This window comes from Pempheris klunzingeri, chromosome 3, assembly GCF_042242105.1.
Source record: "Pempheris klunzingeri isolate RE-2024b chromosome 3, fPemKlu1.hap1, whole genome shotgun sequence".
Lineage (NCBI taxonomy): Eukaryota > Metazoa > Chordata > Actinopteri > Acropomatiformes > Pempheridae > Pempheris > Pempheris klunzingeri.
The window spans coordinates 2762002-2784248 of NC_092014.1; the positions used below are offsets into that span (position 1 = coordinate 2762002).

A 22247-nucleotide genomic window follows, 5' to 3' on the forward strand; every position below is an offset into this window, starting at 1 on the left:
AGGAAACATTCAGCTGATATCGCTGCAGACACGTCAGCACATGTGAGGCTTATTGTGTCTTTGACTTCTACCCCAAAAACTGGGCAAAACATTTCAACGTTAGCGCGTGCAGATATACTATTATACTATATACTAGTAATATAAACTATAGTCTAGGCACAGATATTAACAGTACAGTACTTTTCCCCTTTTTTCCACATGTGAGTTGCACTTTCCTGTAATTTGACTTATATAAATATAGAGATAGTTTTATATGCAACTGGAAACAAGAAGGACGTTAGAATCCCTTTTTGTTTGAGCCAAATTTTCCCCGTTTTTATTTGTTTAGGAGCTTTAATTTTTTATATATATATATATTATTTTTATATATTTGGATTTGAAGCAGAGACGTAAAGTATATTTGTTAAATATTTTGCTATGTGAAGACATAACTCAAACCTTGATCATCCAAAGCACAGTGCGTCTCTACAGAACAAGTTATGATCTTAACATCTTTGGTATTCCTGTTTGTATAAAACAACACAGAACGGTGACTTTTCCTAAAACAGATAAGCTGAACTGATTAACCGATTAGTCAATCGATTAATCTGCAACTACTGTAAAAATCAAACAATCTCTTGACTTATTTTTCGAGCAGAAATGCAAAAGTTTTCTCTGTTTCGTATCATTATAAGTTGAACATCTTTGGGTTTTGGACTGTTGATCGAACAAAACAAGACATCTGGAGACGTCAGCTTGAGCTCTGGGAAACAGGCATTTAAATTACACCAAACTAATAATCAAGAAAATAAGATATCAGATTCATCGATATTGAAAACAATCATTAGATCGCAGCTCAAGGTGAAAATATTCTACATCATCCCGAGTCTCCGAGCCAAATCATCCACAGTAAGAGAGGTTTGCACAATGTGCTTACTGCATAAATGTTCAAGTGTTTACGTGCCAACATGCAAGCGTGTCTTTGGGTGCCCTTGTTGGAGGAGACTGTGACAGTAGTGGTGGTGGTTTGGGGAGGGGAGGGTGCTGTCAGGGTGCTGTCAGGGTGCTGCAGGAGATAAGAAACCATCAGTCACGAGCTTCTCTCTCCAACTGGATGCTGCAGCTCGTAGCTGATGCCGAGTGTGATGCAGCAGGAATAGGGGGTGATGACATCATCGCGTGGTGGCCTTGCCCATCTGCACGTACGCTTCTGGGTGCCGTGGCAACGTGTGAGACGTGCCGGCTGAGGGGGGAGGCGAGGGGGGGGGGGGAGGAGGGGGAAGTCTTTGGCTCTCTTGTGCTGCTGGGAGGAGATCAGCAGGTTATCATGCAGATGCAGCTCTGTGCTTCAGCTCACACCACCGCCCCCCTTCCCTTCCCTCCCCTCCCCTACTCTCTCTCCCTCCCTCCCTCTCCCCTTCACTCCCCTGCTGCTGAAGGAGAAGCCCCCTCCTCTCATCTGCCCCACCCCTCCCCTTCTTCCTCTCCTTCCCGTCCTCAGCCCAGCCAATCAGAGTGCTCGGTGGGGGCAGGGCATAGCAGAACCACCATTCCAGTGCAGAGCTGCTGCATCTCCCCAGAGCTAACAGGGAGCTAGCAGCTCAGAGGGAGGAGACACAGTCAAACCCAGCCTCTGTTGTGTGTGTTTGTGTGTTTAAGTGTGCGTATGTGTGTGTGTGTGTGTGTGTGGCTCTAAGTGTGTGCCTGTCGCAGACTAGCAGGCACGGCTGCTGCTGCTGCGCTCTTGTTTCACCAGACTTTTTCCTTTTAACCTTGCCTTGCCACGGTGCTCAGCTCAGGCCTGTTTCTTCCTCCACTTCAGGATAAAGAGGGATCAGCGCAGGGGGGACAGGAGAGAACGGACGGCAGCCTTCCTTCCCCTCCTTCTTTACTCTCCGACCACCTCGTAGCCGCTGACAGAAGCTGGCGGACGTGCAGGCAGGATGATAGCAGCTCAGCTCCTGGCCTACTACTTCACCGAGTTGAAGGATGATCAACTCAAAAAGGTGAGTGAGAGCAGCTTTAAACTGCCACAGTGGTCCTTTCAGTGCTGGACTTGGGGGGTGGGTGGGGGGTTGTGTAATGTGACAGCAGCCATGGACGCCGGTAAATGGTTGCTCCATGTCAGCAGTGAGCCTGCGGGGCGTTATCAGGCTGGGAGAGGAGGATGCAGCGCTGGGAAAGTAGAGGAAGAGGAAGCCATGATGAATTCTAATTTGGACATGATTCTGTTTTAGCTCGTCCAGCCGGTTAGCGTGTTTGACATGGATGTCCTTGAGAAGGGCTGTGGTCAGAGATGGTGGGGATGTGCTGCACACAGACCGTCGTTGCCGAGTGTTTCCGGAGCGTCGGTTGCCAGGGCGTCTGAAGCAGACAGGTGGCTGTTGGGAAAAGTCGTGAGCTCTACGATCTCCTCCCTCCCTCCCTCCCTCCCTCCCTCCCTGGCCGGCTGCTCTCTCCACTCACTGATTCTTACTCTTTCACAGTTGCCTCCAGTTTCATCTTTCCCCTGCGTTTAAAAATACGGACACATTAAGTCGTTAGCAGAACACATTTCTGCCAGTAGTGAAATGTGAGCCTCCGGCCATCTACACAAACTGACCTTGGGTTTAGTGGAAATTAGCCTCTGAATGGGATGACCGACCGGGGGGAGATGTTTCCATGGGGGGGAGGAGGAGGAGGAGGGGGTCAGAGGAGATGGAGAGGGAGGGAGGATTTCTGATGACATGCGTGATGTCACCGTGCAGTAGATGCACGTGCTTCTGCACAAGTAGGTTTAGTGGAATTTACTCCACTGTGGTGAGTCAGGACCCTTTAAGGGGAAGAGAGTTATCCAACCATGTGCAGCATATTAAGAAACACAGACAAGTTTAGCAGAAGCCCAAACGATCCATCTATCTGCTACAGAAGTGTGATAATAGTAAAAAAAAAGTTAACCTATTAACCTCCTGCTCCACTCAGCAGAGGTTCCCAAGTGTTCCCTTTGTTTAAAAGCAGTGGGTATTCCAACGTATCCAGAGAGAATATGAAAATACGCCAGGCTGAGAGGAAATGTACACAGAGTGATACCACTGATGGGCATCATGCAGCTTCAGTTAGGTGCTGGATGGAGCGGATGCAGAAGAAAATCAGCTAGAAGAAGGAGAAGAGAGGATTGAAATGATCAAACCGCCGCAGCACTGACGGTTAAAGAGGGAACAGAACAAGGAGTCTTTTGTCTCTACACCACACTGTACCACGATGTTACTGCACCTCACAGAGCATCACTCTTTACTATTTTAGGGCTAATAATAGCACGACCATGTGGTGAGAAAACTAATGCGTTTCACGGCACCGAGTGGGTTTCTGAGTTGTGGCGTCCCTCGTGGCGCGCAGTGAGCTCGGAGCAGATGCCCCCAAACAAAGACTACATTAATTAGATGAATCGACTGTAACACGACAATTAAACAAGCACAAGGAAGCAAGATCAGTATGCTGCATTGATTGGTGGGGGCATTTTACAACAGGCGTAAGATGCACCGACTGGTTACCACATTTCTACAGCAGTGTGACGGCTCAGGAGGTGGAGCTGTCCTCGTTCAGGTCCCCTCTTGCAACATGCTGAGTTTTCTGTTAAGTGAATCAATCTATTGACTTTTGTACCACCACTCAGCCTCAGCACCAGATCTCCCAACATGCCTCTCGTGTAATTAGCTAATTAAGCGGTAACACGACCTGAGAGTGTCCCCACGGAGGACAATACTGAATGGAGGTGGAGATGAACAATACAGAGTCCATTACTGTGTTCATCTATTGGTGCATTATGGTCTTATATCAGCTTATAGTCAGCTAAACACACGGTTAGACCCATTTCACCAGTCAGTTAACCAATAACATCACGTGAACCATGAGTATTGTTGCTATGGTTACCTGCAGTTCATTGCATCTTGCACACTGATGCATCTGTGGTCAGAAAAATCCCCTGACTGACTGCACCTCTTATGTTCTGTGCCCGCTCCTCAGATCGATAAGTACCTGTACTCCATGCGCTTGTCGGATGAGACGCTGAAGGACATCATGAGCCGGTTCCGCCGGGAATTAGAGAACGGGCTCGCACGCGACACCAACCCCACCGCCACCGTCAAGATGCTGCCCACCTTCGTCAGGTCCATCCCCGACGGATCAGGTACAGTGTGCACCAACGCTCACGGGGCAAGAAAAGAGAGAAGAAAGATATTCCAGACACCAGCTCACTGATCTTAAAACTTTTTCCAGGTTCTTGCCGCCGTAAAGAATCTAAAGATTAGGATGAAGTTACCACACACACACACACACCTACAAAGATGAAGCTTTGCTCTCTTCACTTTTTATATTTTCAGTGGTTTGAAAGCAACACTATAAAACACTTAATCAAAATGAGGGAGAGGAGCTTTAACGTGCTCTGCATCTTTAAGAAAAGCTGGGACTCCCTGACATGCCAACATGCCCGGTATAACAAGGTATTGATTGGCGGTCACATTCTGTTTAAAATATTCGGCTGGAAGTTAAATATTAGTGAAACACTGAGTTACCTGCCACTGCTCAGCATCTGTTCCTGGTGTCCTGTAAGTGAAGGAAAGTGTCCATCGGCAGGATTCAGCCCACGATTCAACAGATAACAGCTAGAAAGCACAAAAAAAAGAAAAGAAAAGTCATTTTATTCTGTTACACAAATTCCTATTGATGTATTCTTATTGCATCTAAAAGGAGGAAACAGTGCTGGTGGTTAATACACTGAAGGGAGCAGCTCCTACTAAAATTAGACGATACAGCAACGTGTTAATCAACATTCCCACTATGTTGTGACCATGTTCTGCGCTCTATAACTCTGTACAGGGTTTTTACCCCGTGTTCCTGCGCATTGAGTCAAATCGCACCACTGTATAAAAGCAGCGATAACAAATGAGGAATGTGTTTTTGAGAAAGCAGCGGCGTCACGAGGACGACAGACATATTCAATCGCATTAAAAAAAAAAAAGGCGAAAGGATCCCATTCAGACGTCGATAACAAGAGTTTCGCTGCCCAACAAAGGGCGCGGTGTCTTTGTTGCACCATATACAGTCTACCTGTACTGTAAGCGTGTTAAAGCACCGCCTGATGTATCCCGTTTCTATCTGTCTAAAACAATGTGCTGATGTGGTAAAATCGACAGGCCTGTTCTGTGACATAAGCCTCTTTGTGTTGCGCTCTGGATTTGGACTCAGTAGATCACTATTGTTTTAGCCTCAGGGTCAAACAGTTCAGCCCCATCACACTCTGTATTCATCTCATAAAAGTGCGGCCCGCGTTGTCAGATGAGCACCTCCTCATGTCAGTTTTATTGATCCGAGCTGAACAGGACATCACTGACGGGCTTATGTGATCCATCCGCAACCTGCGGCTCAGTAAATATTCACGGCTCGGAGGATCAGCCTGCTGCCACTTGAGGCTTTTGTAGTAACATACTGACTGTGTACCAAAGTGATCCTGCTGAAATTAAGATTATTACCTTCAACGTGAGTGAAGATGGAAAACATTTAACTATTCCTGTGAGTTATCTTCTGACTAAAGGCTCACAATATACTAAAGTAACTACCTTTAAGATAATGCAGTCATTTACTGAATATCACCATTAGATGAAGAGTCAGTGAAATCTATAGATGTTAGAAATGTGATGAAATATTTTCACAAAGCAATAAAATTTCAAAATAAAAGCTGACAGAGGTGGGATGAGAAGATGTAATAACACGTATAAGGTAAATAGAAAGCTAATAAAACAACATAGAAGCATTTTAAAACCTTATTCTTTATCAATGGGTTGCCATGTTCAAGCTTAAGGTAAACAATGCTCACTTTAATGTCAGGATATTTTAATGATCAGATCCTTTTAGGGTACGATAATGTAGCTCCTGGAGAAACAAGAATTAATAATTCTGAAATAATTCTGACTCTGAGTGTTTGGGTTTTCTCTGACACAGCAGGATAACTTCTTCTTGTTAGTAAACAGCTCCTGCACACAGAAATAAAACCGAGCGCCTGGCCAGCAGAGACTTTCTCGCATTATAAATAGCCGCAGGTTTCAACAACTACATGAGGTTGGCGGGATCAAGCAAAGGGCAGAGTTGAAGCCAAGCCGACTGTTAAAACCCAGTGACACGTTGTGAGAAAGTGTGCTCAGGAACGGCAGACATGACGGGACGGATGAAAAAAAGACAACTTTACATCCAGTTGATCTCATCAAACCCCTCAGGGAGGACTTTCTGTGCGTCTCAAAGGAAAATGAAAACATGAAATCATGGCTAAGCTCGAATGATATCAGTTCAAAATAACCTTTAGTGTTGTAATGAGATTAAACTAAAAGGGAAAAGCTAATTAAATCTCAACATTTTGCCTTTTGCTTGACAAATCCAGCTTCAATCTAATGAGGTGTAGATGCAATGAATGGAAAAACAATCTTAATTCAAGGTGCACTAAATCACAAGCTTTTTCCTGGAGCTTTCAAATCACCTAGGATAGTTTACTCAGTTGTCATGGAGACGGATGATGGATGCTGCTGGAAGCTTATAATAAAGTTAAGTAAACAAGGGCGAAGCTTTAACCTTTGTCATAAACTGTCGAGACGTCTAAATAGTGTAAATAGTCCCGCTACACATGTACGGACCACTTTCCAAAATGTAAAACCAAAATGGAAGAAAATCCAGTAGCAAAAGGAGTCTGTCACCGTCTCTTGATCGGTTACAGGCTGATCTAATCAAACTGGTTTTTACTTCGTGATGATCTCTTATCAATGCAAAAGCTCAGTGAGCCTCTCCAGACCACAAAAAGCAAAGAAGAAAAACCCTCGGCCCGTCTTTGGAAGGAGTTCAGTCCAACCAATTTCGTTCTGTGTCCCACAACCAACACGTCCTAAAGGAGGAGGTGTAGTCATCACGCTACAGGAGGAGGAGGAGGAGGAGGAGGAGGAGGCTCTCAAAGGTCATCAAGGCAGAATTAATCAAGTTTTCAATCACGGCTCTGAAGTTAAGTGTGTCTGACTCAAAGCTCACGAGGTTTGGGACACACTTTGTTCGATCTAAATGTGTGAGCACGGCTTCATCTCTTCCTGTCTGGGTGCCTCTGATTTTTTTGGGGATTACAGTTTGTTGCCAGTATTTAATTGTGTACTTAATGATGGTTTGACACTGGGTTTGATTGGCTTTTAATTATAAAAAGACTGAAAATCTATCATGTACGTACAGGAACCGAAGCACAGAGATTATCGCGGGACAGGAGCCGTAAAGTGCTGCAGCAAATCAGTAACACTTCTATATGTGAGGCCTGGTCACATCTCATTCCAGTCAGGTCAGGAAGATAAATAGTGCAGCGCAGCAAACACTATAGTCATGGCAGCACCGCATGAACAACATTGTTCCGTCGGGAGGCAGGATGTCCTGAATGTTTTCTCGTGGCTGAAAGGTCACAGGTCTGATCCCTGCAACAGCAAATGCACTTCCACACACACACGATCATGTGTTCTGCTGTAGTGTCCACTGGCAAGACACTTAATCCTCCTCTACGCTTTCACTGCAGCTCTAACTCTCCTTTAGATAAACGCTGGATCGACCGTTTTAATCCAAAAAGAGAACACAAAGATGTCGTTATATATCAGAAATTATTATCACATTAACGTATAAATTCATAAGAACTTCCTGTGACTTTGAAGAAGTAATAAGTTGTGTGTTTGTTTTGGAGTAAACTAAATGAAATCAGCTGTTTATACGAAGCTTCTCTCCGCTGGGGATCGGTTTACGCTTTGGCGTCTCGCCTGCAGCGAGACTCTACCTCAGCACCTGGCCGGTGGCTGCACTCACATAAAGGAGCCGTGGAAAACAAGCAGACGTGCATCTTAAAACCAGGTCGAAAAGGGAACTTCCCCTTTTTCGGGCTGGTTCAGGTTGTGGTTGTTTACATAACCAGCTTAATCAAGAGTTTGGTGTGTGTGTGTGTGTTTTATCACACACACACATGGATCTGGAGAAGGAGAAGGCACTGCTCATGTCTGTGTTTTCTCTAAGAGATCCTGGATCATATACACTTTGTGCAAAGTGCAAACATTTGTGGTTTACTTTCTTACTGTTGACTTTATTCCTGCAGTGACCTGAGGAAAGAGCTCTGTGTGATACATGTTGTGTGTTAAGTGGAAACGATGATGAGCTCTAACAGAGAACCAAACAACAAACAAAAGCAGATTCTAATATGATGATTCAGCTCTGCCTCACATTTAAAAGAATTATTGATACCGTATGTCAGTTTTACTCATTTATAGATGGTGATTCAAGCTTTGCATTTCCAGGAAATACACTACAGTTTGTCCTCTGGTTTGTTTTTAATAGATAAGACCAACTGTAGCTCCCACCATAGCTGGGGGCAGGCAAGTGCTGTATAATAGCGCCACCTACAGACACTTAAACTTCATCTAAAGGGAGGAGGTATTACAGTTCAACCTGTGCACCTGTAATAAGCACTTGAATTTAAAAAAAAAAAAAAATAATCTGCATTTTTATTTTGACAGAAAAGGGGGACTTTATAGCTCTGGACCTCGGCGGGTCGAACTTCCGGATCCTGCGTGTGAAAGTGACACAGGACAAGAGGCAGCCGGTGCAAATGGAGAGCCAGGTCTACGACACCCCTGACGACATCATCCACGGCAGCGGGTCACGGGTAAACACAAGCTTAAAAACTTTTCTGGAGTCTCAGTTTAGAAACTTTTGTGGTCCAGACAGTCTGGTTATTTCCTAAAAAGGCCACAGAACTGGACGGATTTAGCTAAAAACATGGCAGACGTTATCTAAACTGTCCACATGTTCTAATCCTCATCATCAACAAATACTCCCCGACGAAGACCAGACACTCAACTGTTTCCCCTCAAAACATCCAGTGTTTGCGTCTGCCCTCCACACGGAGCACAGTAGTATCAAAAGGTCAGGTCGGGGGGGATCACATGTGTGTAAAGTGACCTCCTCAGTAACACCGACAACAATGAGGGTGAAGTCAGAACCTGCGGCGACCTTCAGTGAACTCGTGGAGAACAGCTGGCGGCCGTATTGTAACGTGATAACCAAAACAGGAGCGACTGTCTGAGGCCGTGTGATTAGATCAGAGCAGAGACTTCCACGGGCCGACCACGGACAGATGCTCTTTAATGAAATGTCAAGGTGACAGCTGGCCAGACGTGTAACGTGCTGCTGCATGAACACGTCTGTTAACACGGCGGTTGGTTTCAAACTAACGGGGAGTTATTTGGTAAAATACACACGTTAGATGCGTGAAGCCAAACGGTCTTCATCACGGTGAAGTTTTCTAAATACAAGAGCAGTTTAAAATCACTTATAAATTACATATAGTACGTCTTCATTAATCTATCTGGCCCCGAAAATGTGACACATACGCTCAGTTGTCAGTTCATTAAGTAGATTTAGCAAAAACTAATGCAGTCCTGCATGAATCCTCCCCTTAAGCCCAGTTTAATGTATTTAACTTAAGGCTGGGCTGTTGAATCAGACTGCACTAGCTTTGCACAGATGTGGCTAATAAACTGGAGTGTAAAATAGGAAGTGAGTAATAAACACACTTATCTTTCATTAGGGAAACACGTGATATTTTCCCATATAAGGACTCTTAAAGTTTAAACTGAAGAAATCTGAAAAGCTGCCAGGCAGGAACTAAAAGTTGGCCAAAAGGTTTGTTGTCTTGTTGTTCTACAGAATATAAATGGGCCTTTTTCTGTCCGCAGCTCTTCGACCATGTTGCAGATTGCCTGAGCGACTTCATGGAGAAGCAGAAAATCAAGGATAAAAAGCTTCCTGTAGGATTTACGTTCTCCTTCCCCTGCGCCCAGACCAAACTAGACGAGGTAAAAACACTGAACACTGTGTGTCGTAGAGCTCGAAGATAAGAGAATAACTGTCCCACAATCAACTCTCAGACATGGATGATGTTTATCTGATCTTGTGGAGACAAAGTGTATAAAAAAAAAACTGATTTTAGCTGAATATTGTGTAACTGCCCTTTAAAAAGCATCAGGAGGAAGCGTCGAAGGTGCTGTTGGACACCGACGCCGTGGCTGGAATAGCAACGGACGGATGTTTGGGACTTGCCAAGTCTATCCAAACTGTAACTTCAGCTTGTCCTCATAAAACCACTTGTTTTATAGGCGGTCTTAGTGACGTGGACAAAGAAGTTTAGAGCCAGCGGTGTGGAAGGCATGGATGTTGTGAAGCTCCTGAGCAAGGCCATCAAGAAACGAGGGGTGAGCTCTTCCTTTAACTAAACTATGTGCTTAAGGTATAAAAAAAAAGTATTTTAGTCACAGTTTGGTGCTTTCCTAAATACACTGGCCCATAGTGACTACTGAGAAAATCATCCTCTATCATTGACACATGCTTGTTCTCTCAGGATTATGAAGCAGACATCATGGCGGTGGTGAACGACACGGTCGGCACCATGATGACCTGCGGGTTTGACGATCAGCGCTGTGAAGTCGGCATCATCATCGGTAAGGACACAGACAGCCATGGAAGGGCAAACAAAGTAGATTACACAAACTGAGCGAGTCACTTGATCTAAATTGTTGTGCTGTTCATTTTAATCTTTGAACAAAGCTTTTTTAAAAAAGCTCACATGCATCCAAAGCACCCCACAGCAGCATCAGCACAGCTCTACATGTGGGGGCGCCAGAGGAATCATAATCCTAACCCTGGAATCCATTAAAACAATGCACCCTCCTCCTCTTCCTCCTCCTCTACTGAGCTCTACAGAGCAAAAGTCATGCAGCTCTGCATCCTTACAGGAACGGGAACAAACGCCTGCTACATGGAGGAGTTACGTCACATCGACCTGGTGGAGGGAGACGAAGGGCGGATGTGCATCAACACCGAGTGGGGTGCCTTCGGGGATAACGGGTCCCTAGAGGACCTTCGCACAGAGTTTGACCGTGAGATCGACAGGGGCTCCATCAACCCAGGAAAGCAGCTGTAAGCACCTCCCTCAAACCTTTTACTGAGCAAGTATAGATCGTGTTTTAAAAACTCTTTTTCCCAGTGAGTTCAGAGATCCTAGTTCTTAAACTGGAGCACAGTCACAAGCAGTGTGGGTGATTTTTCTATCAGGATCATCATCTTGTTTGTTTTCTGTGTCACTGTACACTTAGTATTGTAGAGTAGATCCATTAAGTCCCACTCTAGAAGAAGAGAACGAGGATACGAGCCTTACAAAAAGAAGAAACATGGTCTGAAAACGCTGCTGTGCTTCTGCTTCCGCTCAGCTTTGAGAAGATGGCCAGCGGGATGTACATGGGAGAGCTGGTTCGACTCATCCTGGTCAAGATGGCCAAAGAGGGGCTTCTGTTTGAGGGACGGATAACACCTGAGCTCCTGACCAAAGGGAAGATTGAAACGAAACACGTTTCTGCCATTGAAAAGTGAGTTGGCGGACTGACTTGCTTTGCAAACACATAAGAGAAAATTAATTTTTTGTTGTTGCTGAAAAGTTTTTCAAAGTAAAGCTCATTTTCACTGTTCAAGACCGTAAATATTTTTGAGTTTTAAAGTAGTAACTGACCCTAAAACTGGCATATAACTGCTGACCTCTAATTCCTGTCGTCTTAGGACTAAAGAAGGACTGAAGAAGTGTATGGAGATCCTGACCAGGCTCGGGGTGGAGCCCTCAGATGAAGACTGTCTGGCTGTGCAGCACGTATGCACCATCGTGTCCTTCCGCTCAGCAAATCTAATTGCTTCAACTCTGGGGGGCATCCTCGCTCGTTTAAAGGAAAACAAAGGAGTTGCGCGCCTTCGCACCACCGTGGGCATCGATGGGTCTCTCTACAAGATGCACCCACAGTGAGTATTCTTTGAGAAGGGGGGGGGGCAGAAGGGAAGGAGGACTGATTTATGCTTCACATTTTTGCCTCGATGTTCCCTTCCCCCCTAAAAGAAGCATCATAACCAGATTGAGGTACGTAGGAAACCGAGGCAAGACAAACAAGAACCTGTGAGGAATCCAGAGGATGCACAGATGGTGGGAAGATTTAAAAAAAAAAAAAAAAAAAAACACCACCCACTCAAATCCAAATCATGCCAGTTCTTCATAAAATTCATTTTGCAAGAGCTAATCTGGTTGAAGGGTTGGATTAAACCCTACGTTAATGCTAAATTCAGGAATATCTCATTGTGATGCAGGTCAGCTTTCCTATATTGTGATAAACATTTTATGCTGCAGCATCTTCCCCAGTTAAACTTAAATATTTTGTTTCACTGATTAAGCCTCTCTTCCACTCTCCCAACACAGATACGCCCGCCGCCTGCACAAGACGGTGCGCCGCCTGGTCCCCGACTCGGACGTCCGCTTCCTGCTGTCCGAGAGTGGGAGTGCGAAAGGCGCTGCCATGGTGACAGCAGTGGCGTACCGTTTGACGGAGCAGGCGCGCCAGATTCAGCAGACTTTGGCCGAGTTCCGGCTGAGCAAAGCCCAGCTGTTAGAGGTGAAGAAGCGCATGAGGATTGAGATCGAAAAGGGCCTCAAGAAGGACACCCACCAGGAAGCTACGGTCAAAATGTTGCCTACTTTTGTGCGAAGTACACCAGATGGAACAGGTGAGTCAAAAGAGAGAGAGAGACAGGTCGGGAGGGAAGGACCCAGTACAAGAGCTTGTTTCTTATTCTAATCTCTGTTTAGGGATGGAGATCAGCAGCAGTCCTTCACTTATTATTGCCTAAAAGAAGCCGTTAAGCCAACGTGAGAGGGAAACATGACACTATTATGAAATGTATTATTGATCTTAGGGGAAAACTAGACTGTTGCATCACACCACTCAGTAAAAACTCCATATTTAATGATTAATTATTTATGCTAATCACCAAGTAACTAAACGGATCATGAAATAAGATGAGCCGAATGCGATTGATCAGTCAATCTTATGTATGTAATCAAAGCATATTAAAAATATAGAGGTCAGAGTCTTGGTTTACAGTTAGATAACTGACCTGGTGCTGATGACATCAATCATTTTGATCAGGGAGTCGTTTTCCACCAATCGATTTTCTGAAAACCTGTTTTTTACTGTGACTGGCTGCTTTTTTTTAGAAATGCTGGATCACTTTTGTTGGGTCAAACTATGTTATTTGCGCTCGCGTTGCCACGTCTGGTTTTAAAATATGATGTGAACAAAGATTCAACTAAATTCTCCAGGTCTTCAATCAAGATCTTCCACTTCATTTATAAAAAGATCTTCAGCATATCTTCGTTGTTATGTTAAACCTTCACCTCACCTTTAATGTTGGCAGTGAAGAGTTTAACATCACAATCACATGCACTTGAAGATGAAAAGCCTATTCTACAGATAAATGAGTGGTGTTATGAAATATAATGAATGCTCAACTCCTAAAAAAAAAAATCAAGACAAACATGATTTCCGGCTTTCCAGTAAATCCAGTGGAAGAAAAGCTATTCAGTGGTGACGGATTAGGATCTGTTGGCTCTCGGCCTAACGCGGTGTCTCTTCTCGCCATCCAGAGAACGGAGATTTCCTCGCTCTGGACCTCGGAGGGACAAACTTCCGCGTGCTTCTGGTAAAGATTCGCAGCGGGAAGAGGCGATCGGTGGAGATGCATAACAAAATCTACGCCATTCCCATAGAAGTCATGCAGGGAACAGGGGAAGAGGTAATGAAATCTTTTCTGTGTGAACACACACTACTCACTAAAAGTTAGGGATGTTCAGCTTTCAGGTGAAATTTCAGGATGAACCTAAAATGCATTCTAACCTTTCCAGGTGAACTTAATGTGACCTTCTCTAAACCTTTGAATGCACATGTCCAACTGTTCAGTGTCTCAGTACTTTCTGCACCAGCTGCTGTTCTCTAACAAGAAGCTTAACAGCAACATTCACAACAGGTTTGATCCATGAATCCACCAATACATTTCCTGCTTCAGGTAGAATTGGTATTTAAACAGTCCTCCTCATCCTGCTGTTCACATTCTGACATCATGAGACCAAGACGACACCTAACAGTTGATCAGCAGCACCTCAACACTGGAGGCTTCAAACAGGAAGTCCTCAGACGGAGGTGTTCACTGAGCTTAGAGGGTCACAGAGTGTCATCAGGAGGTTGGAACAGTGATACAGAGACTGGAAGAGTCACAGAAAGGAGAGGAGTGGACGTCCTTTGGCCACGTCCCAATTTATTGAGACACTGAAAATGTTTTGTTGTGGTATACCTACCACTGTTGGTAGATTTTCTTTCAATAAATTGTTTAAAATGAGGAAATCACCAGTGTATGCTTCTACTTAAAGGCCCTACTTTCATGATATAATATCACTGTAGCATTCACTTTTTACATTTTCCATATATTTCACCTGAAAGTTGAATATCCCTAACTTTTAGTGAGTAGTGTAAGTACACGCTAGACAAAAATGTGTGCATGCATCTTCCAAATATTGTTAATTGTGGCTATAACATGTCAAACAGGGAGCAGGAAATATACGAAAAGAAATAAATCTATGTCAAAAACAAGGAAAGTACATGTTTTTGACACCCAATAGCCACAGTTAACAACATGTGCAGGATGCATCTGAACATTCTTCATCTCAAAGCGACATCAAGCCTAAACCATAGCTCCCAGTAAGCAAACCACTAAACGCCCGTCTCTCTTTCCAGCTCTTCGACCACATTGTGCACTGCATCTCCGACTTCCTGGACTACATGGGGATGAAGAGCGCTCGGCTGCCGCTGGGTTTCACCTTCTCCTTCCCGTGTCATCAGACCAGCCTGGACGCCGTACGTTCCCCACCAGTTACCTCAAAACTAGCGCACGTGTTTTGTAATACGGGCCACAAAAAAGAACCAGTTAGAGCACACACACAGACTTCCTGTTCCTGACTTACTGAGAGAACAATATTCAAGAACATGTCAGTACTACCAATGTGTAAGAGCAGACCTTCTAGTCACAAGACCTCTCTAACCCTCAACCTTTACGTGACGACGGCGTGTCATATAAGAGCGTTGACCTTTTCCAAACAGTATTTGCACGACATCCTCACTGTGAGTGTATCGTGCTCTGCAGGGGATCCTCGTGACCTGGACCAAAGGCTTCAAGGCCACGGACTGCGAGGGTGAAGACGTGGTGGAGCTGCTTCGGGAGGCCATCAAGAGGAAAGAGGTAATGACAAAACAGGAAGTGTGTCATCTGATTATCAGTAGGTGTTATGTTACCAGAGCTGCAGACACCAACGCAAACACACCACACTACCTTCAACATGCAGCTCCAGTCGGTCTGACTGTGGCAAACCTGTGCTGCCACAATAAGACATAAAACAGTATGATTTAGTGGGAGTTAGACAAAAAAAAGAACTTAAACTTGAAAGAAATTAATTGCAGAGTTGATATGAACTCATGGCTGCTGCTTTAAAGCCCTGATGCAGTTTTTCTTTGGTTTGTCAAGAACTTTAAAAGTGCAAAACTGCATTTAAGCTTTTTGGGACCAATGCATCTTTAATAATTTGTCATCAGATTGTCGTCTTTGAAAGAAACTCAAGACAACAATCTGACAAACGTTTGATTAACAGACTTGTTAGCTGATAAGCTAACTGCTACCTGACGTCTGTCCAAGCTCTGCAGCCGGGGTTTGTTTTTTTCTGATTAAGTTTGTTCCTGCTCTCCGGGACAAAACTGTCTGATTGATCTCTTTGTGAAATTTAATGGGCAAACACTCAGCTGCATATTGCACCAGCCCACTACCTCTCATCGCGTGGCTACGTGCTAACCCTTTGGACCTGCAATACTGCAGCTCCAGCATGAAGGCAAACAGCACCTGTTATGACCTGGCACACACACACACACACACACACACACAGTACACATTACAGCTGGCCGATCACTCATAAACAAACACACACTAGCACTGACTACTGCATCGGTTTTGTATTCAGGAAGTTTTGTTTAATCATATTTCATCACTTTTGAGTTTCCTATATCGATTTCACCCTTTTAGATGGAGAATCCAGTAAGTATTAAGTGACTGTAAATCATTAACTGACAGGTAAAGCAGTGCGGGACCGGAGCGGTGTGTGGTTATTGTTGCAATAGCATGTCATAACGCCTGGGAAAACCTACTTTCAGACATTGTGGAGGAGTGTGTGTCTGTGTCTGCAGTGTGGGGTCTTATTCATGCTCAGAATTAGTGACCGGGACGGTACTCTGTGTTGTGTGTGTGTGTGTTTGGCAGAGCTTGTGTACGTTCGACTCTGTCGTCTGTCTTAAGAGTGTGAGTGCTATGCATTGTGCTCAGCGTGTCGTTTGAAAAGTTGCCAGGCCTGATATTAATCCCTCTGTAAACACAGCCATTTAGCAACAACTGCTGGATGTAAAAGGTGGACTTAAGGTTGCTTTAGCCTGTAAAGATAAGTGTCCTTAACAACATGTCCCAGTTAGTTTTGGTAAAAATAAATCTTCCTTGTGTGGAGACATTAAGAGATATTAAGCTTTACCTTAATAATAATAATTCAAAAGTGACTTACTGCATTATAACACTACGCATTCATTCTTACTGTAACACATGAAATCTGGTCCTATCCTCTACCTGCGATTCATTTTCTTGCCGTTTGGTTTCACAGGAGTTTGAGCTGGATGTGGTTGCCATAGTGAACGACACAGTGGGGACGATGATGACCTGTGCTTATGAGGAACCCACCTGTGAGGTGGGGCTGATCGCAGGTGATTTAAAAAAAAAACACCACCGCTGTTGGAAATTGTCCCATAAAGACATTCAATCTATAAATTTGTTATTAAAAAGGTTAGGGTTAGGAGATGAGGCACCGTTCAGGGTTTCTGAGATGGATGTTCTGTGATGTTTGTCCTCTCAGGGACGGGCAGCAACGCCTGCTACATGGAGGAGGCGAAGAACATCGAGATAGTGGAGGGAAACGAGGGCCGTATGTGCGTCAACATGGAGTGGGGGGCGTTCGGGGACAACGGCTGCCTGGATGACATCAGGACGAAGTACGACCAGGCGGTGGACGAGAACTCGCTCAACGAAGGCAAACAAAGGTGAAGACAAAGCACGGCTAGTCTGAACACCTCTGACAGAGAGCTGCTGTCCAAGCTGAGCACACAGCAGATATCAGCAAACCAAGGAAGATACTGTCTTCTGACCGCTGGCTAAGATTTGTCTCTTCCTTCTACATACCAGATATGAGAAGATGTGCAGCGGGATGTACCTCGGAGAGATCGTCAGGCAGATCCTGATTGATTTGACCAAACGTGGCTTCCTCTTCCGGGGACAGATCTCAGAGACGCTGAAGACCAGGGGCATCTTCGAGACAAAGTTCCTGTCGCAGATAGAGAGGTGGGTGAACAGCTCCTATGCTGCAGTGGCTTTTAGACACATCAAATCCCAGTTTGCAAGACAAGGCAAACAAAACAGGAAGCCATTTGTGATATCTCATTCTGGGGCTTTTTGGTGGTAATTTTTTATTTAGCAGATTTTTATGCATTTGAATCATTTTCAACGTCACACTGGTAACAAATCATTGATAAAGAGATCTATTCAGCCTCTGACAGGATGGATTTTATGAGCATGGTGGTAAGAAATTATTATAATTACAAATTGCTGGTGGATTTTTCTTCAACACACAATCCCAGAGATTGTGCATGTTCAGTTCATTTAGTTAAAAACACATATCGTTTGCATTAGCAGCCATTTTCCGAAGCCTACGGAGGCAGATTTGAGTTCCCTTAGAGGATGAAAATGAAGCTTGCTTTCATTTTTGCTATATTTACATTCCTGTTGACACAAGACGGTTGTTTTTAAATCACATCTGCACCAACAACTGTATGTTGTTGTGTAGCCGTGCATGTTGATTTTCATACTGTAAGTGAAAATAATGGAAGCAGGAAAGTAGCAGGGAACCTGAAACACCAGCTATAGTTGGCAGTGCTGTTAAAATATGATAGAATATATATATCTGGTATACACAGTCCTTGGCTGAGTAGTATGATTGAGAGGATAAGTGCATAAAAGCTTGTGCTTCAGCAGCATTGTTCACAGAAAAGTAGCGTCTCGGAGGATAACACACCAGGTATGAGAGGAAGAGGAGGAGGAGGAGGGGGAGGCAATGTGACGACTTGAGTTTATACACTGTTTAAGCCTACCTTAGCCTCGGGGAACAGCTGTGAGGTATCCGGTGACCCTCCTGCTGTTGGCTGACCTCTGACACGCTCTCCCCCCTCCTCCTCCCCACCTCTCCCGCTCCACAGCGATCGTCTGGCGCTGCTGCAGGTCAGGGCGATCCTGCAGCAGCTGGGGCTCGACAGCACCTGTGATGACAGTATTATCGTCAAGGAGGTGTGTGGCACAGTGTCCCGCCGTGCGGCTCAGATCTGTGGAGCCGGGATGGCTGCCGTGGTGGACAAGATTCGTGAGAACAGAGGCCTGGACCACCTGGACATCACCGTGGGCGTGGACGGCACGCTGTACAAGCTGCACCCACAGTAAGACACGGGATAAGAACATAATAGTGGGTGTGTTTAGGGGAGAAAGACTGAGGACAGATTGAATTTCACCAGGCTGCAAGGCTTTTATCTTTTTTAGTTTCTTGTATGAATCATTTCAGAAGCGTGGACGCGACGTTGCATTTTTGATTCCTGTTATTTTAGAGGTCAGTTTACACAAAGGGGATCTCTAAAATCTGAGGAAAGTAATAATGAAGCCTTTCATAAGATAATCAACCTCAGTGGCCTTAGAGCTGAAGTCATTAGTCAATTAATCAATTACCTGGTTGACAAAGGAGACATTTAGAAACTTATCAAGCAAAAATGCTCCCAGCTTCTTATTTATAGAAATTTACTGTTTACTGTGGCTTTTGGACAAACTGCAGACATTATTATTTTATTTTAGCAATAGTAGAGGGTTTAATGACTTCTTCAGCAAACTCTAACCTGCTTTAGACACTAAAAAGTCTCCCAATTACTTACTACTACTGTCAAGTCTTAATCAAGACATTTTTCACATCATCTCTCCATCAGTGACTCAGACGAGCCGTCTCATCACTGGTGCCGTCTTTTTTTTTTTTTAAACGCTTCAGGGTATCAAACATTATTGGCGTCCAAAAAGGGCAATAAAAGAAGTGCTGACTTTTGCAGCTGGCTAGAATATAAAATGATGTAATAACAGAGTATCAATAACACATATATAAATGACTAATATATTATCCATGAGGCACCAAGAGTCTGCAGTTTTTTAACACTTCAGCCATGACATTCATGGCACACTTGTTTTTTAACAGTCCTGTACGTCGCCACCTTTGATCACATCATCCTCCTTTCAAATGATTTGCCACTTTTCATAAAAATAAAACCTACACAGTGGATTTAGTGGAGTAAAGGGTTAAGATATTAGGTTCACTGTAGATAAAAAGGAGCTACTAGGGGAGCGTCTCATTAAACAACCACTGTTTTAACTTCATTCCACCCTCAGTTATCCAGATATCATAATTGTGCTGCTCATCCTCTCACTTCTTTGAGTTCAGTAGCGAACGGCGTCCCAACCATAGTTTCCTGTTGCCCTCTGCCCTCAGCTTCTCTCGGATCTTCCAGCAGACAGTGAAGGAACTGGCCCCAAAATGTGACGTCAACTTCCTGCTCTCCGAGGACGGCAGCGGCAAGGGGGCCGCCCTCATCACTGCCGTGGGCTGCCGCCAGAGAGAGCTGGAGGCCCAGCAGCACTGAGGAGCTCCGCCCTCGCCTGCGCTCCAGAAGTACCCGCTGCTCCACCGTGACCTTCACCCTCCGCACAGCCCAACTCCATCCCCTCTTGGCAGCCGTGACTCCACCTCTGCCCCACCTGGCCCCCCCACAGCCAGAGAGACATGCTGCATGAATAGGGAATTAAAGCTGAATATCTAAATATTTATTTATACTGCACCAGAGGGTTTATTATTTCCACGTTTGTACATTTTCCTCAATAGCTTGTCAATAATCTGATAAATCTAAACTCCTTAGGTGTGCAATATTTGTGTATTGCTAATTTTATTTTTATATGGAGGCAAATATATAATTGTATTTATATAGCTGATGCCACTTTGAGTCCCAGAGGTCATTAGGATTTTGCACCATAGACACAAGAAAATGTCAGCACTTTTTTATGACAGTTACAGCTGCAGCATTTCAGTGTAACTTCCCAATGAAGGACGTCCTTCTCGCGGAATGATGTAAAATCATTTTTACAGGTTCCACTGGTTCAGAAAACCAGTTCCACAAGGGCTCGCTGCATAGGGTTGAATGCAAGAGTCACGGCTGTTAAAAAAAAAAACCACCTTCATTTTATGTGCAACATGCTCACACAAGACGCTACTAGGCTACTAACCCCTTTTTGTGTAACTATCAATGTATAACTCACATGTTCAAGTATTCCAGCAGCACCGTACCATTTATTCCTCGTGAGCTGAGAGGGTAGAAAAGGCCCACGTGGAAGTGTTAGCGTATCCTGTTGCTATTTGTGAAATATTATACTTTTGGTGTTGTGATGAATCCCACTTCTACTCATTGTACGTGCAGAGAATAAATGTTTATTGGGCCCCCGAGAAACGAGTGGATACTGTGAGCGCTTTAGTGTGTATTTGTGGCTGAGTGTCAGTGTGTCCTACTGTGATGACCTGTAGCTTTCAATGTCCAAAGCTCTGTGGAGACTGCATGCCTTACATTAAGACAAAGGAGAGCACTGGATCATTTTTCTCTCTCTCTCTTTTTTTTTTTTACATCACTATAGATTTGTGATTGACACAGTGAAAAGTGAACTCATTAAATTATATTTTGTTGTGGAGTAAATCCTGATGTCTCTTTCTTAAACCACGAAGCAGCCGCAGAGGCGTGCCTGAACTTGTAATGCTCGACGGGGGAGCTCGATCATCATCAGATACAAAAGGAAAAGAGAAATTAGCTTCTCGTGGAGCTTAGTTGAAGTGTTTGTGCATGTTGTAGCTCAGCATTAACACCAATTTATTCCCAATTTCCCCCTTCCTCGGGTGTTTTTACTTTTTCCTTACTGTGCATTTATCTTATTTATACAATAAAGTGCATCTATCCATCCATCAATACAGGCTAGAGATCAAACAGCTGCTTTTGTCTGGACTGAGATTGGTATTTATTGGTAATACAACCAATTTCCAAATTATTGTATTAGAATTATCTTATATATAAGATTTCCACACAAAAGCAACATTTTCAGCCTGTAATCATGTATGTTTTTTTTGCACAATAATAAGGATGCAAATACATTAAATAGAAAATACAGCAGTTACTGCGCAGGAAGAGGAGAGCAAACTAAAAGGCTTCTTCAAAGTTATTCTCTTAGGACAGAAAAGACGTGAAATGACAATTACTCATCTTAAAAACACACACACACACACACGGCATGAACAATATCTTAACACATAAGCATAGACCAGTGTGAAAAAACAGAGCCATGGACAAAAAATATATATATACAACCGCCACTGACTCTTGAAATACGACAATAAAGGTAAATGAAAGTGTATTTTATGAGCACATATTTAGTCTTTAGATGATAAAAATGGGTTTTTGTGTTAATCAAGATGCATATTACCAATCAATTTTATGCACAAGACCTTTTCTTCACGAGCCTCACTTCTGTTAATTCTAATCAACTACTTTAATTTAGCATTTCCTCTCCGTGTGAGACATTTCTGTCCATGCAGCTCTGCACTACACTCACTCACCGAGTCTTTGTCCTCACGGCTGCAGGCTGATCTGGGATCTCGCTCTGCTGAAGTTTCTCCACCTGGAAACCAGGCTGCAGCACAAAGAGGAGAACTCACTGTACACATGCTCCCATAGCTCCTAGACACACATTCACAATCTGCACATTTGTCAAAGGTTTATTATCAATACTTGCCTCAATAACATTGTCATACTTATCGAATGCAACACATTTAAACATGCAAGTTATAATCAAATATACTAATACTCTTATATGTGTGTATCCCTTTGTTACAGCCTGTTTATGGAGAGTGTGTGTGTGGGTGTGCACAGGTGTGTTTGCATGCATTGGGACGCCTTCATGTGTGTGTGTGTGTGTGTGCAGGTGTGTGCAGGTATGTGTCCTGCTCACTGAGGTGGTGTGAGCTGCACCAGGCAGGGAGAGGCATAGACCCTCTCTCTCTCTTACACACACACACACACATACAGGCTGCATGCATGTGTGTGTGAGTCTGAGAG

The 22247-nt window shown here is 44.1% G+C and overlaps 1 protein-coding gene across 1 annotated transcript; it reads left to right on the forward strand.

Moving 5' to 3' along the window:
* Nucleotides 1-1633: 1633 nt before the first annotated feature.
* Nucleotides 1634-20837, forward strand: LOC139225750 (hexokinase-1-like). The gene is made up of 18 exons (XM_070856596.1): nt 1634-1985; nt 3982-4144; nt 8529-8677; nt 9750-9869; nt 10170-10265; nt 10412-10511; nt 10806-10989; nt 11280-11435; nt 11623-11856; nt 12305-12609; nt 13529-13677; nt 14673-14792; nt 15079-15174; nt 16628-16727; nt 16877-17060; nt 17203-17358; nt 18270-18503; nt 19589-20837. Exons 1-18 carry the CDS (start codon nt 1923-1925, stop codon nt 19737-19739), a joined length of 2760 nt encoding a protein of 919 aa, XP_070712697.1. The 5' UTR covers nt 1634-1922; the 3' UTR covers nt 19740-20837.
* The last annotated feature ends 1410 nt before the right edge of the window (nt 20838-22247 follow it).

What these genes read in the sequence shown, in the direction of transcription:
- LOC139225750 (XM_070856596.1), top strand. Translation starts at nt 1,923, where the DNA reads ATGATAGCAGCTCAGCTCCTGGCCTACTACTTCACCGAGTTGAAGGAT. An exon ending in TTCCTGTCGCAGATAGAGAG is followed by an intron (nt 17,359 to 18,269) that starts GTGGGTGAACAG and finishes CCCGCTCCACAG; the next exon opens with CGATCGTCTGGCGCTGCTGC. An exon ending in CTGTACAAGCTGCACCCACA is followed by an intron (nt 18,504 to 19,588) that starts GTAAGACACGGG and finishes CTCTGCCCTCAG; the next exon opens with CTTCTCTCGGATCTTCCAGC.